The sequence below is a fragment of the Brachyistius frenatus genome, unplaced genomic scaffold, assembly GCF_029030835.1.
Source record: "Brachyistius frenatus isolate BFR_SWC_R1_liver_20210118 unplaced genomic scaffold, ASM2903083v1 Contig_50, whole genome shotgun sequence".
NCBI classification, from domain to species: domain Eukaryota; kingdom Metazoa; phylum Chordata; class Actinopteri; family Embiotocidae; genus Brachyistius; species Brachyistius frenatus.
In genome coordinates, this window is record NW_027210649.1 from 1,496,547 (window position 1) to 1,512,211 (window position 15,665).

Consider the following 15,665-nt stretch of genomic DNA (forward strand, 5'->3'; position numbering starts at 1 on the left):
CTCCAGTGACTCACCGTCGCCTCACAGGGCACGACGTGGTATTACAAGAGGGAATTAAAATCGCAAATATTGCCCCCCCCCCCCCCCTTTAAGCTTTGCCATAAGAGAATATTGGACTGATACAGATTAACAGTTAACAGTTGAGTGGAGCAGTGTGTCAAACTCACCGGCAGTGACAGGGTTAATCATACCCATATGGTGTACCAAGAGGTTTGGTCCAATGCTGCTGTGGGCCAACAGGAGAGGGGAGGCTGGGTGGGGGCAGAACAGAAGGGAGAGGACAGCAGGGTAGACTCTCTCCCAACACCTGCACCTGGTCACTTGATTCTCCCTCAGTCACCCTCGAACTCCCCTTTGACGGATCAATGGACCAACATCTTGATCACATCTCGGAGATGGTTGCTGCCATCCAGGCGTAAACTTTTTTTTTTTTTTTCTTTTTTTCTTTTTTGGAAAGAGTGGAACAAGCGTTCAGGGACCAGCTGTGCTGTTTTTCTTTTCAAAAATGTTGTATGGAAGAAAGCCTTCGGTTAATAGCGACTGATTAGGCGTCGGTTTTTCTTCTCAAGAGGAATTTGCAAACCTATCGGATTGTTTTATGCCTGCGCAGAGCTGCTGAGAGAGATTTTTCCAGTCCGGCTCCGAGGCGCAAAACGCGGGGAATGCAGCGTTAACATCCCGCAAGTTTTTTTTTGGGATCCGAGAGGCACAGCGACGACCGAGAGGGACGCCAGAAATCAAAGGTAGGACATTTAACTTCTCTCTGGTTTAACTTTTAACTCACGTCTGGTTACTCTGTAGCGAAATGTGAATAGTAGATGACTGAAGTGCACACATATGTACGGCTCCTATTTCTGGATGTTGAGTTCACAGGTAAGTGCGCACTCTTCCGCTGAAAAAAGAACTAGGTTATAGAAATCCTGTAATTATTATTTTTTTTTTAGAGGGGAAACTGTATATTATTACATCAGAACTTTAATCTGTCCTGGCGTTTCCACCCAGCCCAGAAAACCAAAAGAACTGCCGTATAAAATACCACGAAATTAGGCCATCACTTACTTGCAGCCCCTCAGGCACAATATAATGCTTTAGTAGCCTAATATTTGCTGATTTAAGGTTTTTAAAAAGGAATAATTACCCTTTAAATAGATTATGACATAAAATATCCTTCTAGTCTTGTATTTAATATTTATTCATATATTCAAATATGGACTTAAATTGTGTCTGTAATGTTCATGATCATACGCTCATTTCATTTATATTTGATTTATAATGATTCACTGAATGATAATGTCTTTGTTTTATTGATGAAGTCACTGTGTCACTGTGCTGATTTAATAGGTGATTCTTTTTCAGCTTCATGACAAATAAAAATTGTCTCCACCTCATCTCGATGACATGTACATCTCATGGTGCACGTGTATTATTAGCAGTAAATCTAGTGTACGGTGTTTGATAGAGGGGGATAGAAATCTGGATCCCCTGGTGAGCAGATATGGCAACAGCGTGATTATGCCAGGAAGGCTGTGAGGTGTTCCCAGTAGCTTCTGTTTTACATTTCTTCATATTCACCATGCCAGTCACTTCAGTTTCATCACAATGTTCAGGTTTATCGAGGGGAACATCTTTTTTACATTACGTGTCCCGCAGAGATTGATGGATTATTGTGAAAAACAGTCAACATTTTGTGAAATCTCACTCCTTTCTCACCATGAATAACTCTGCCTAAAAGCCCTCATTTTCCAGGCTTGTACCATGTGCACTGGGGGCCTCGGCTACATGGATGTCATGAGAAAAAGAAAAGCCCACGGGATAGCTTATAGCCCGAGCAAAGCACACCTTCAGGGAGACAATTTAATGGATGTTATGGAGCTTTTAGTATTCATAATTTATATGGGATCCTCTCCAGCAAAGTGCAGATGCATAATGAATGCTTGAGTTAAGGTCTAACAGTTAGGCTACGTTTCAACACCCCTAAACTGTCAGAAATTGTTTCAGCGAGGACTACCTGTTTCTTTGAACTGTCATGTACTTCACTCGTCAACTTCTAAAAGTACGTGGACGTGCTTTGTTGAAAGAGAAGGAGAGCCAGAGGGAATCAGTGATTGGCATCTTCACCATCTTCTTGTGTACAGTTTTCGATGAAAAATGTGGGCGAAATATATGCGCAAGAAAATGTAATATGTTAAGTTAAAGGTACGAGATGAAGACCAGAAGACATGAATCTCCCTTTTTCAGACTTTTTCCATGTGACTGTGCTTGCAAAGTACCATTATAAAGTCCTAACACATACCTCACTACATTTACGCCTAAATAAATAATAGGACTGTCATATTTTCCAGCGCAGGTGTGAAGATTTGGACGTTGTTCTCTCCTGCCAAACTATACGTCTTGCCTTAGAAGGCTGCAGGCCAAACTTCTGATCACAGAGATCAGAGAAAGAGAGAGAGTCTGTGTGTATCTTGTCTGTCCTTCCTTCTTTTTCTGTCTCATATTTCTCATGGGGCACTCTATAATAATAGTTCATTCCTCTTTCTTCTTTCGTCCAGATTTAGATCTCTGTGGGCTACCTGCATGACTGTTACCATGACAGCATCTGGAGCCCAACTCCTCCTGTTGGCCTTATGTGTTTACAGAGGCTCGGCCCTGCAGCAGTCTGCTCCGCGGGTTCGCCTCTCCTTCAAAGGTGAGTTCATACAGATCAACCAAAACTCCTCTGACAGCAAGGATTATCATAATAGTTTATCCTACTTGTTTGGTTTCTTTCCTACTAAGTCACTCGGGCACACGCGGAGTCACACACACACACACACACACACACACACACACACACACACACACACACACACACACACACACACACACACACACACACACACACACACACACACACACACACACACCGGTAGTTTTGTTTCCTTTTCATACATATGTAAAGAACGTATTTCCTGCCACATGTCAAACAGTGTAACACTGAAAACAAAAGGTGGATATTACGTGTAGTTGGTGACTGCCGGTGCCCTTCGACAGAGTTGCTCTCCACACCCAAAAACCCACACGCACTGAGGTCTGACCTGGCAGCTCTTCCTTGTTTTTGATGTCTGACATTATGACACAAGAAGGAAACACCTGAAATTTGATCACAGGAGCAAAATTATATTTTAAGTCTGGTAATTTTTGAGCCACAAAGAGGTGAATTCAAGATGGGGCGGATTGAGCTTTTAAAGCCTTTCTTTGAATGCATTTGGGATTTTCCCTGCTGTCGTCTGCTCAGGCCTCATTAACTGTAATGGCAGAGATTTGTGTTACAAATATGTGGATGACACCTTTGATCAAAACAATGCCGGATGATTACAGTTATTTCTGCCTCGCTGTCATGTGGTCACCTCCACTCGTGGACGGTCACACTCAAACTCAAACTCGCACGCACATGTCACACCTGAAGTACATGTAAGTGAGAATTAGAGGTGTGAATTAGATTCTGGAGAGCTTTCATGCGGAGCTGAGTCGAGGGCGTTCTGGCTGCGGGTCATGTCGAGGCAACGTCAACACGTTGGGCGCGCCGTCCTGTTAAAGTGTCGCCATTCAGTGAGAAATATTTACGTTATTGTTAAAAGTCAAGAAAAGTCACCTGAGGCAGATTAGAAGTGAGCTAATCACGAGCTCCGCGGTTGATAACAACTCCCAGTCGGAGTCTGTTTTGAATTCAGATGATTCTTGTACGACTGAAAACAGCTGTCTACATGCTGTCGAAGGGCTGCGGTACACGGACGCAGAGCCGTTTGAGGCTTGAGAGAGTAATTGCTGTGCATTTTTATATGACCTTTGACACTAATCCCCTTTCAGTAAACAGCTTATATGTACCAGTGTTTTTTTGGGGATTTTTTTTGGCAGCAGTGTGAACAAAGTAATAGTCTGACCCATTACACAAGTTTGGTCTTGAACTTGATCACGTTCCTGTTAGATGAAGGAATTCACATCTGCACGGAGCTCTCTGTAACAAATTCATACACAGGCGCAGCTGAGAGGTGTTGAATCTGAGATTGGTTGGAGGGGTCCTGCAGATGAAGCAGCGGCACTCACAGACCTCCGTCACCCCCCCCCCCCCCGCCCCCATACTACCGAACAAAAAGGAGAAAAGTTGGATTTACTCTCCAACTGTTTTCTGCCACTCCAAGGATTTATTGTTCATTGTTTGTGACAGCGAGTCTCTTTGTTCCCCGAGGCGCCTGTGGAGGAGGTTTCAGGGCGGCCGGAGGACATGTGACTCTTCTGAACGAATGAGCCGGGCTGAGTGACACTCCGGGCTCTAGGAGGCCCGCAGGGGATTCAGATCTTTTATTGTTTCCTCCACTGCTGAGAAGTTGTGTCAGTCGTCCAAACTTCAGAGGGACCGATGGAGACTCGTTTGATAGAATTAGTCAGCATTGCTAGAAAGCAAAATGTGCTACGTAACTGAAGCCATGTTTTAGAATCTCATGCCCTCACACTGATGTCAGCAGTTTGCTCATACTAGAGATAGGTCTGGGACTAAATGGCAGTAGTCATTAGTGCCTCAGTGACAATATGTTGTCAAGTTGTAACATGAGAGCTAATAGTGGCCCAGCTGTAGCTTCATCCTCGAATCATACGTCCTTCCCAGTGTTTCCCTATCAGTGTCAGAATGTTGTCAGTGGATAAGTGTTTGCTGAATGTTTACCGGATGATGGCAGGACATTGTTTGCTATTTTTGGAGAATGGAGACATGTATAGGGGTGTGGTGTTTCTACATTTAGCTCGTTCACTGAATCCACTATGGTCCAGTGGACCTCGGCCAGAGGCTTGTTATCCTGTGTTTACCTATCGGGAACTAGAACCAGACCTCGTCCCACCTCTAAGACTCCATCCTGTGTCGTCCAGAGATCCAATTGCACGGCTTATTTTAGTGGCACCTTGACTGCATCCTGTTAACACTGGCCTCAGGAGGAAGATGGCGGACACTTTGATGTAAATAAAGATTGTTCTTCGTCTTGAGTCCCTGTAAGCCCGCTTCTGAGGGTCTCTGCGAACATTTGTCATTATATAATCCCGCTGTCTTTAACATGCCTTCGCCATGTCCCAGTGTGTGCACATATGGTGGTCAATATTTGACCACAGGTGTGTGTGTGTGTGTGTGTGTGTGTGTGTGTGTGTGTGTGTGTGTGTGTGTGTGTGTGTGTGTGTGTGTGTGTGTGTGTGTGTGTGTGTGTGTGTGTGTGTGTGTGTGTGTGTGTGTGTGTGTGTTGCTTTTTATGTGCCCAAACTGAGGCCATGAGTTGCTGGACAGAAGAATGGAAACAAACATTAGGAGCGCCGCGCGGAGTCCATTTGTCTTGCGGGGGGATGAAAATTGTTCAATCAAAGCTTTCAGGAGGACAAAAAAGCAGAAACATTTTCCACTGCAGCATGTCTTAACAGGTTACGCTCTGCTGAACACAAACCTGATCTCAAGAATTAGCTGCGAGTTCCACTGACCGTGTTTCCTGGGGGACCTGCTTTTTCGGCTAACTCCAAAGGGCATGCAGTGCCTTAAGCTCAATCAGACAGCCAGGACACATTAATTATTGAGATCTTAAAAGCAAATATGTTTCTTAAAATGCTCCAAGTTGAGTTATATTTAATCAGTGACACACATTTTCCAGAGGAGAAGTGAGAAGTGTGGTCTTTCAGGAACCACAAGTTCATCCAAGTCAGTAATGAAACATGTTAAAGCCATAAAGGGAATAATGGGAATTCATGGTTATTTAACAAAACTCTCCACACAGAACTCATGGACACGAGAGCAGCTCGACCCTTCAGTTTCTCCTTCAACACCAGCGACTACCGTATCCTGCTGATGGATCAGGATCAGGGCCGTCTGTACCTGGGCAGCCGGGAGTACCTGGTGGCTCTGGACATGCACAACGTCAACAAGGAGCCGCTCATTGTGCGTTTCAAATTCCAGCAGCTTGCTTTTTAAATCCAGTCTGCTATGTGGTATGTGGTAATAAGTCTCTGAGTGCAATGATCCTGAATAATTCACCATTTTTGGGGTGCTTGTGCTTTCTGAAAAACAGATCCACTGGCCCGCATCTGTTAAGAGAAAGGGAGAATGTCAGATGACAGGAAAGGGACGACAGGTGGGATCATGTATTCTTTCAAAAAAATCAGAGGCATCTGCTTTCAAGATGGGACCACGATGTTTGAATTCCTTTCTCCTCTTTTTCCAGGGGGAATGTGCCAACTTTGTGCGGATGATAGAACCGTGGAACCGCACCCACCTCTACACCTGTGGTACGGGGGCGTATCAGCCCATCTGCACGTTCATCAACAGAGGCTGGAGGGCAGAGGTGAACAAGACATTTACAGTTCCCCGGGTGGGATTTAACAGCAGAGCTCCTCCCGCAGCAGGCCTGGAAAGCTTTGTCCTGCTAAATATTTCACGACTACAAACTGGGACACTGATTTGTTTATGATTTCCCCATGTTCCCTCGTGACGTCTCAGCGCTCTATTTTAATGCCTCTGCAGGACTACTTGTTTAGGCTGGTCCCCGGGTATGTGGATTCCGGGAAGGGAAAATGTTCCTATGATCCCAAACAGGAGAACGTTGCTGTTCTGATCAGTAAGAAATGATTTATTTATAGGCATAAAAAACTAAAACACAAACTCATTCTTAAGCTACGGTTACAAACTTTCGCCTGTTTTCTTTCTCTCCCACCTCTGCAGATAATAACCTCTATGCCGGGGTACACATCGACTTCATGAGTACAGATGCGGCTCTGTTTAGGACCATGGGAGGGAGAACAGCAATCAGGACGGAGCAGTATGACTCCAGGTGGCTCAACGGTGAGTAAAGTGGGTGTGAGGAGGTAAATGTCCATGATTGCAGGTTTCGGTTCCCCTCATTTTATTTGACAACCACTTGCCTCAATCCTCTCTTCTGCTGATCTGGTTTTATCCTCTAGAGCCTGTGTTTATTCAGATCCAGCAGATCCCTGACAGTGCAGAAAAGAACGACGACAAACTTTACTTCTTTTTCCGGGAAAAGAGTCTGGACTCCAGTGGCGGGGCAAGCCCCACTGTTTTAGCCCGGGTGGGAAGAGTGTGTCTGGTGAGCCAAACACCACACTATTACTGCATGTTGGGAAAATATATGCGGCCTACCTTGCGATATGAAACGCGTTGCACATATTGAATCATGACCTAATTTCTTTCCTGTCAGAATGATGAAGGAGGCCAGAAGTCCCTGGTGAACCGCTGGACGACGTTCCTGAAGGCTCGTCTTATCTGTTCGGTGATAGGAGAAGATGGGGTGGAGACACGATTTGATGAACTACGTAAAGTCACGATAAAATCAGCACTTTGTTCAAACTGGCTACATTTTAATTGCGCCTGCTTTTGAATATAGCGTTCTTGATTTGCATACCGTTCTTCTTTCAGGGGATGTGTTTATTCAGCGGACGCAGGATGAACGAAACCCAATGGTGTACGCTCTCTTCACCACAGCAGGGTGAGGCATCTTCGGAGGCTTGGCTGATAAAATCACAACTCACCCAACCTCTTTCATTCTTTTTTCTTTTCTCTTTCTTCTTAAATTTTTGTGGTCAATTCATAATTTGATGGGTTGGGCGCGGGCTGTGTCCCACCTCTGCCTCATACCTTAATTGTGTGTTTGTGCTGAAGCTCCGTGTTCAAGGGATCAGCCGTCTGTGTGTACTCAATGGCTGATATTCGCAACGTCTTCAATGGACCGTTTGCCCACAAACATGGCCATAATTACCAGTGGACAGAGTACACTGGCAAGATCCCCTACCCACGGCCCGGGACAGTAGGTTTCAGTCATGTTATCTCCAAAGTGATGCAATCGAATAAACTGCAGACATCTAAATAATTTGAGCGAATACAAACAAACAAACTTCACCTCTGTTTTTCTTCCCACCCAGTGTCCGGGAGGAACCTTCACTCCTGGTATTCGCTCCTCCAAGAACTTCTCAGATGAGGCTGTGAATTTCATCCGAGCCCATCCCCTCATGTTTCATCCAGTTTATCCTATCCACCGCCGCCCCCTGGTGGTGAGAACAGGCGTCGACTACCGCTTCACAGCCCTGGTGGTGGATCAGGTGGATGCTGTGGATGGGCGCTATGAGGTGCTCTTCCTGGGGACAGGTGAGACGGCTGCAGGGCTGGTGGCACAAGCCTGGTTGAAGGATATATTTTTGAAGAAAATGTAGGTCGTGAACATAATTCATGTCGCTTCCAGATCGAGGCACTGTGCAAAAAGTTATAGTTTTGCCTAAGGACCCAACCAGCATGGAGGAACTGACACTAGAGGAAGTGGAGGTGTTTCGGGTATGTCTAAATATGATGTCCTAAAAAGACCATTATACAATCATGTCAAAGATCTGCTCAATTATAAAAAAAAAAATTGTTATTGTTAATTTATAGACCAGAGCGCCAGTCAAAACAATGAAGATATCATCTAAAAGAGTAAGAAATCGAACTGGGTCATTTACATTTCACTGCATTATACTGAATGTTCACAACTTCACTGAGTTTGTTTTGCTTGTGTCACCGCAGCAACAGCTGTACGTGTCATCGGACGCGGGGCTGACCCAGGTGTCGCTGCACCGCTGCGGTGTGTACGGCCGGGCCTGCTCTGACTGCTGTCTGGCCCGAGACCCCTACTGTGCTTGGGATGGAGAGAGCTGCTCTGCTTTCACTCCGTCGACCAAAAGGTCAGAGACGTCTCATGTCTTCACTCTGCACTGTTTCTAGACTATAAAGTGAGGACGTGTCAATTCTACTTACATTTTTATTCTGTATTGGGTCTCAGGAGGAGCAGAAGACAGGATGTTAAACACGGTGATCCACTGAGGCAGTGCAGAGGCTTTAACGCCAAAGGTGTGGCATTTTTTTTTTGTGTGTTTTAAAGGTCACGCACACTTTGAATTTGTGTTTGTTTTGAGACGGTTTCACCATTTCTTTTCTGTCTGCATGTGCAGTGGAGAAACGTCTGAGAGAGACAGTGCAGTTTGGAGTCGAGGGCAGCAGTACCTTTCTAGAGTGTCAACCTCGCTCTCCCCAGGCCACAGTCAAGTGGCTCTTCCAGAGGGAAGGAAAGAGGAAATTGGTGAGGAAGAGCAAACAGATTTTTCAAAATGTCAAAAGAATCATGACATTTTGGAAACTGAGCATATTTTGTTTCTTGCTGGGAGTTAGATGAAAATTGATCATACTGTACCACTATCATGTCTGTCCAGTAAACATGAGGCTTTTCCTCACTGTGAGGTTACGGGCAACCACCAGAGACTCCAGAAAGTCCCTGCTTCCTGCCAAGAAATAGTCAAGCTCGTAACCCTGTAAACAGCAACTTGCTTTTATTCACAGATCCTGTGCAGTTTAAACAAACCAGATTTGCATCTTTACTGTGTAAATTTGATGTATTACTTGGTGGATTTTGTTGCCTTTTATACAGAGCCGTGTTGTTTCAACATGTAGCTTCTTCCTTCCCAGATAGACACGAGAGATTTCTCTCTTCTCATCTAACTCTCGGCGGGAAAACAAATAAGAGTATTCCCAAATGACAATGTATTGCTTTCGCTGTTATTTATAATTTGGACACATGTTTGTTCTTTTCCTGCTGACTTTGTTATTTTTGTTTTCTGCAGCTCAATCGTGTGGGAGGAGTTCTGAAGACCAACCACGGCATCCTCTTGAAGTCTCTCAACCAATCAGACGCGGGGCTCTACCACTGCCTCGCCACCGAAAACAACTTTAAGCACACAGTGGCCCGCGTGGCGTTGCGCATCCTCGATCGAGACATCGTTTTAGCTCTCACCGCTGAAGATGAGGACGAAGAGCCAAAAACTCGCCATGTGGGGCCTTACGCGCAGTCGTCCCTCGTTACACCATTCCCACCGGAGATCAGACTGATCAACCAGTACTGCCAGTCCTACCGGGAACAGCTCGATCCCAAACAGCAGCAGCAGCAGCAGCAGCAGCAACAGCGCAAGCGCACCAGCCGCAGGCACACAGAAAGCCAGGACCAAGGCCTTGGCTAGAGGACGGGACCGACGCCGTCCAGCACCGGCCTGTCTGGACTTTATGGTGGACTTTTAGTTTGACACGTGTTCGGGTGTCACTTCCATTCATTGGGCAGGTGATGATGTCACTCTGTCATTACAGTACTATATTGGTGGTTTTTGTAAGTGTCAGCCCAGTAAAACCATATTAAATATATTTTACACTACTGATGACCACGTTCTAAATTATATCGTACATTTCTAGTTTTCAAAACACAGCTGTATTACCACGCAACTATAATGTTACTGTGGAGAAAAAAAACAAAAAACAAAGACTGCACATCGGGATCGATCACATATTTCACTCAAACTTGGTGTTGTTTTGGACAAAGGCTGACTGTGATGTAAAGTATATGCAACATTAATGGGCTACAACGTGCAAAAACACAGGTATGGTCTCTTTTAAGTATCTTGAAACAGAAATGTAATATATTGATTGTGAATATAATATATATGGTCATGATATGGTCATTTGATTACTCTTGTATTGTATGAAGATAATATGACGATATAAATGCATATTTTGCATGCGTACTGTGGTTGTTCGTTGCAAGTTGTACATTTTACTGTTGTTCTGTTTTTGAACTCGGTGTGTTATGATGTTTATAAGGTGTAATGTATTCTGTTAAGCTAATTCCATTGGATGTTGTCATATAATGACTCCCTCTGTCCTGTGCTTTAGTGACCTCCAGTATGTGAGTCTTGAAGATTTGTATAGCGTACAGTGTTCTTCCAGTTATGCACTTTGTCGGTGGTGGTTGTTCGAGGGAATTGGGGATCTTTGCACAGACGTATGAAAAAAATGATACAAGAACCTAATTTTTTTTTTTTTAATGTACAGTATGTTATATAAATGGGAGTGAAACTGGCTCAGATTTAGTATTGTGTGTTGGTGTTCTGTCATATACTGTTTTACAGATTTTTAAAAAGAAGAAAAACAAGTTCTTTTCCAGCCATCATTCACCTTCATCGTGAGTAACACAGTGCTATGTGTTGTTATGCAGATGAATCCTGCACTGGAAATGTTAGAACAAAATATATAAAACTCTCGTAAATCTGTTCTTTCTAGTCTTTTATATTGAATTACTTGTTTATTTATTTACTTTATCACCGACACAGTAACCTCACATATACGAGTTGTACTCCAGTTTGCAGATACAAATCATCACGTGTAACAATGTGGCCGTTTAAAACCAAATCCACAACTGAGCTAAGCTCGACATCAGTCGTCCCATTCATCGTCATCATCATCTTCATCGCCGCCCTCCTCTTCACTTTCATCTGAAAGAAGGATCAAATATAAAGATGAGGGATTTTGTTGCCCTGACGGTTCCACTCATGCACCACATGTGTAAAGATGTAATATTTACCAGAGGAATGGATGACTTTACTCCTCTTCTGCATGACCATCATGAGAGCTCCAACGATGCCCTCACCTGATTCTGATGTAGCTTGACCTGAATCAGGGCTTTCTGTCACCTGTAGCACACAGCAGGAAACGAGACGATGTTTAAACACCAAAATCTCTCAAAGAAGATTAAAAGTTTGACACATTGCAGCCAGACAATCAAAATATCTTTGAGACAACCAAGTTGCTTTACATTTTTGAGCTTCTTCCCCAGTCGAATCTGATCAAGCAGAGCCCCTCTGCTCTCTCCTTTTCCGGAGGATGCGGGAGCAGGTGTTGATGGGGGCCCGCCAGAGAAGGGAGGAGGAGTTGGGAAGTCTGAAGGAACAGACATCTGGGGAGGTGGAGGCGGAGGTGGAGGTGGAGGCGGAGGCGGTGGGGGACTTCCTCCTCCACCACCTCCCATTCCTCTGCTGGGAGTAGATGGGACAGGCGGAGGTGGGAAACCTGTGGAGTGCTGCTGGCTTGAGGGCGGCGGGGGAGGAGGCAGGTTGTGGGAGGACATCGGGGTTGAAGGCTTTGAGGATGATGATGGCAAATGAGGTGGTGCGGAGTGTGCTGGTGGTGGGGGCGGAGGTGGCCCACCACGGCTTGTTGAAGGTGGTGGCGGCGGCAGCCCTCCACGTGCTGGAGGCGGGTGTGGAGGTGGGGTCCCTCGCTGCGACTGGCCTGGGATGGGAGGCAGGGGGCCAGAGCGACCTCGAGGAGGTGGAGGGGTTGGAGCAGAGGGACTGGAGCCGGGCAGAGGAGGCAGGGGCCCCGGTCTGCCAGGTGGAGGTGGTGGAGGATACAGCAGCTATAATGGAACAAGATCAAACTCAGGCCAAGCTTTACACTGATACATCAGCCTGTAGGGAGCAGTGAGATTGATAAGTAGGTTCAAATGGGGCAGCATAACTCTCACCTCTGTTCACCTCCTTTTTGACTGCCTCCAGGCCTCCCGACTGCTCAATGACATTATAGATGAGCTGCGAAGTCTGTTCATCCTTCATCTCAGCTTCACCAATGCCAGCCTGGGACAGCAGCTTCAAAAGGTCAGGGTCAAGGTTGTTGGGGTCAAAGCCGACATGAGATACATGCCTGACAGGAGACAAAAGAATAATTCAGTTCAACTTGCAAAATATTGACAATATTGTAAAACTTCTGTGATCATTGACTAAACTTCACTGCCTGACGTCACAGCAGTGCATTCAGTGACTCCTACACTCACTTAAATCCACTGGGTGCTCCGATGTCTGCTTTGGAGAGTTTGAGGCCTTTTTTCTTGCTCTTCTTGTCCTTCTTTCCTTTGCCCATCAGAGCGGTGGGTGGAGGCATCGAGCGATAGCGTGAAGACTGGATATCCGGGTTATGGATGTCCACAGTGGCCATGTGGAAAGAACCAGGGCTAGTGGGTGCTGCTTTTGGAGGAAACACAGAGTACAACACTGGTTGGTATGCTCTTATTATATAATTTCATGCATCACTGGTGGTAGTAAGAATTACAATATTATTATGAGGTGGAGGAGTTACACACATTTGTCAGGTGGGTTTCGAGGCAGGGAACCTCTATCTACAGTGGCAGGAAAAGAGAAAGAATTAAATTTACCCTAATAGTTTGATACTTGTTTTAATGGCATACTGCAGTGATAAAGCTCGTTGCTATCTTACCACTAGTCTGCAGGGGGCGCTGTTTCTTGTCTGTCAATAACAAAGGGGTGAGAGAAACCATTTTGCATCACTGTAATACTTATGCAGCTACTATACGTTTAAAATCAATGAGCCATTGTTTTCCATAAAAAGTATGAAATTAACCATTATTTATCATTCATTAGTCTGTTGGCATTTGCAATATTGTTCAAAAAAATACCATCTAAATTTAATTTCTGTTAAACGGATAAGGAAGTCTGTGCAATAGGCTACTTTCATTTATGTTATATTTGTTTTTCAACAAACAAAACAATAGCCTAATAGCATATAATGTACACAAACATATTTCAAATGGAAATATGGTAATGAATCATAATGTTCAAAAATGTATTTCCTGCTTTCTAATTCTAAGAACAAACATGAAAGCAAAGGCGATGAACTCGCTGACCTTGCCGGTTGTTTCTCTGGTTGATTTTCTCCTTGACAGCATTTTGGAAGGCTTTTGCCTCCTGCTCCTCAGAGAAGTTCAGTCCAACTTGACATTCCTACAACACAGTGTGTAAAAAATGCACAATTAATCAAATACATGTGTCTCTGAAACAATACTTCAAGATTTGATGTAGATTTGTGACCTATTAGGGGTTTTTTTTTTTTTTTTTTTTAACAGAAATAAGTGCATGGCATCACTTTAAAACTACAAATGCAGAAAGGAGTCAAATGAGGCCGTGCTTACATCTGCAGCAAAAGTATGAAAGTACGGCTGTGGAGTGGAGTAAACAATTTGGTTGTAGAGCTCCTGCTCCCAAACCAGCTTCCCAGCCTGTGGAAAAACAGGATGAATGTCAGTGTTTAAGTATTGCTCATGTAACATTGGAGTCATCTTGTGTCATTGTTTCATGACTTTAAAAGGACAACTTATTAACAGTGATTAGTTCATCAGCATTCGTCCTTATTTGTACATGCTTTGGTATAAGGCAGCATTTTCGGAGAGGTTACCTTCAGATCAAACATGCGTATGAAGTAGGAGCGCTGAGGGTTGTCTTTGACGAAGCAGACCACTCCAGTGAGCTGCAGGCTCCACACGGATGGATTGTGAGGCAGAGCCATGAAAAGCTGTGCGACCGCACTGACCACGGACTGAACCCACAAAAAGCACACCGTGACGACAGTTCAGAGCTGAGAAAAGCATTTCATTGCACTTCATATGTAACTTTGCAGTGTTGCGCTGAGAATTAACTTCCTCGTCTGCGTGAGCTCTTCATTTTCCACTACAACTGTCTACATCATCAGAACTAAAGCTCCAGGTGTTCTACTTTTTGGTTGTAATGCTTATCTGACACAATAATGGACAGACTGTTTCACCTCTGCCAAAAGAGAGTCAGGAACAAAACTACTTCTGCTCTACTTGCTAGACTAAACACAAGAAAAGCGTCTAATTCTGACAGCAGAGGAACAATTGGTTCAGCCACCATTTCCTGTAACAGCTACCTCCTTTTTTTTTTTTAATGAAATAATATCAGCAAATACTTTAAACTGCATTTACATCAATGTACAATAGGTTGATGCTTGAAGAAAATATATCTTTGAAAGAGACTGGACTTCAAAAGGACCAAAATGGATCAATAAATAAACAGTAAGTGTTTTGAAAAAGGGATGGAACGACAAGATTTTGGATAGTCGAGTTAGATATATAATTTAACCGCTCGTAGCTCATTGTTTTACCATCAGCAGTGATCATTCAAATTCAGAAAATGATGTTAAGGCAGGAGAGAGATATATATATATATTCAAATTCATATTTTTGTGCAGCTGTCAGTATAACCTGTACTATCTTTAATACCTTCTCCTTTCGCTTTCAGAGTCAAACCTATCATCAGAAAAAAAAAAAAAAAACACAAGTGAGAACAGATAAAGCAGAATATGATCCCTGGAGAGGTCAATCCCTTTCCAGGTCAGTCCAGAACTTACAGCACACCTTCTGCCCAGCATTTCCTCCAGCTTTTCATTCTCCTGTGGGCTCAGCAGAGAGATCTCTGCTTTACTTTTAGATCCACGGCTCATGGTCCTTTAACAAGTCTATCAGTTGATCCTAAATCTTTTTGAGTCCAGCATTTAAAAAAAAGCCGTCCCTGCTACACTGTCAGAACGCTCTCTACCGTCAGCTCTACAGTCAAGGAAGTTTCTCTTCTCTGTTCTGTGCACACATCAACTCAAAGCAGGAAACGGACAACCGCACTTCTGTAACCCCCACTTTTCTTCTTTCACTCCGACACAGAGCACATGAATGTGTCACTTCCATTTTCAGAAGGAGGCAGTGAACTGTTGCTCTTTCCCTGCTGTGAATCTCTTGATTTTTTTCAAAATGGATTAAAAAAGCAACACACGTACATATGTACAAATGAAAGACATATATTTTATTGATAGATAACACTCACATGAATTTAAAAATGTACAGGATGAATAACAAAGTTAACAGATGTTTTAGTCAAATTTGAAAAAGGAAAAGGAAACAAAGAAAAAAAAAGACGCCATTCATTTGAACTTAAAA

General features: G+C 44.0%; 2 protein-coding genes across 2 annotated transcripts; one reads left to right on the top strand and one right to left on the bottom strand.

The window, feature by feature from the left end:
• The first annotated feature begins 256 nt into the window (after nucleotides 1-256).
• On the top strand, nucleotides 257-10,949 carry LOC138624286 (semaphorin-3F-like). Its single transcript, XM_069704321.1, has 18 exons — nucleotides 257-743; nucleotides 2,550-2,686; nucleotides 5,784-5,944; nucleotides 6,075-6,137; nucleotides 6,228-6,347; nucleotides 6,527-6,620; nucleotides 6,725-6,844; nucleotides 6,964-7,109; nucleotides 7,221-7,335; nucleotides 7,439-7,508; nucleotides 7,682-7,826; nucleotides 7,942-8,164; nucleotides 8,259-8,347; nucleotides 8,444-8,485; nucleotides 8,576-8,733; nucleotides 8,832-8,899; nucleotides 9,001-9,128; nucleotides 9,667-10,949. The coding sequence occupies exons 2-18, from the start codon at nucleotides 2,575-2,577 to the stop codon at nucleotides 10,057-10,059; spliced, it is 2,247 nt and encodes a 748-aa protein (XP_069560422.1). The 5' UTR covers nucleotides 257-743; nucleotides 2,550-2,574; the 3' UTR covers nucleotides 10,060-10,949.
• Nucleotides 10,950-11,151: 202 nt separating this feature from the next.
• On the bottom strand, nucleotides 11,152-15,297 carry wasb (WASP actin nucleation promoting factor b). The gene is given in 12 exon segments (XM_069704322.1): nucleotides 11,152-11,361; nucleotides 11,451-11,559; nucleotides 11,682-12,275; nucleotides 12,277-12,284; nucleotides 12,393-12,568; nucleotides 12,699-12,888; nucleotides 13,005-13,040; nucleotides 13,139-13,168; nucleotides 13,566-13,662; nucleotides 13,851-13,937; nucleotides 14,114-14,254; nucleotides 15,086-15,297. Coding segments are annotated over 12 exon segments (1,620 nt in total). The 5' UTR covers nucleotides 15,179-15,297; the 3' UTR covers nucleotides 11,152-11,302.
• Between the last annotated feature and the right edge of the window lie 368 nt (nucleotides 15,298-15,665).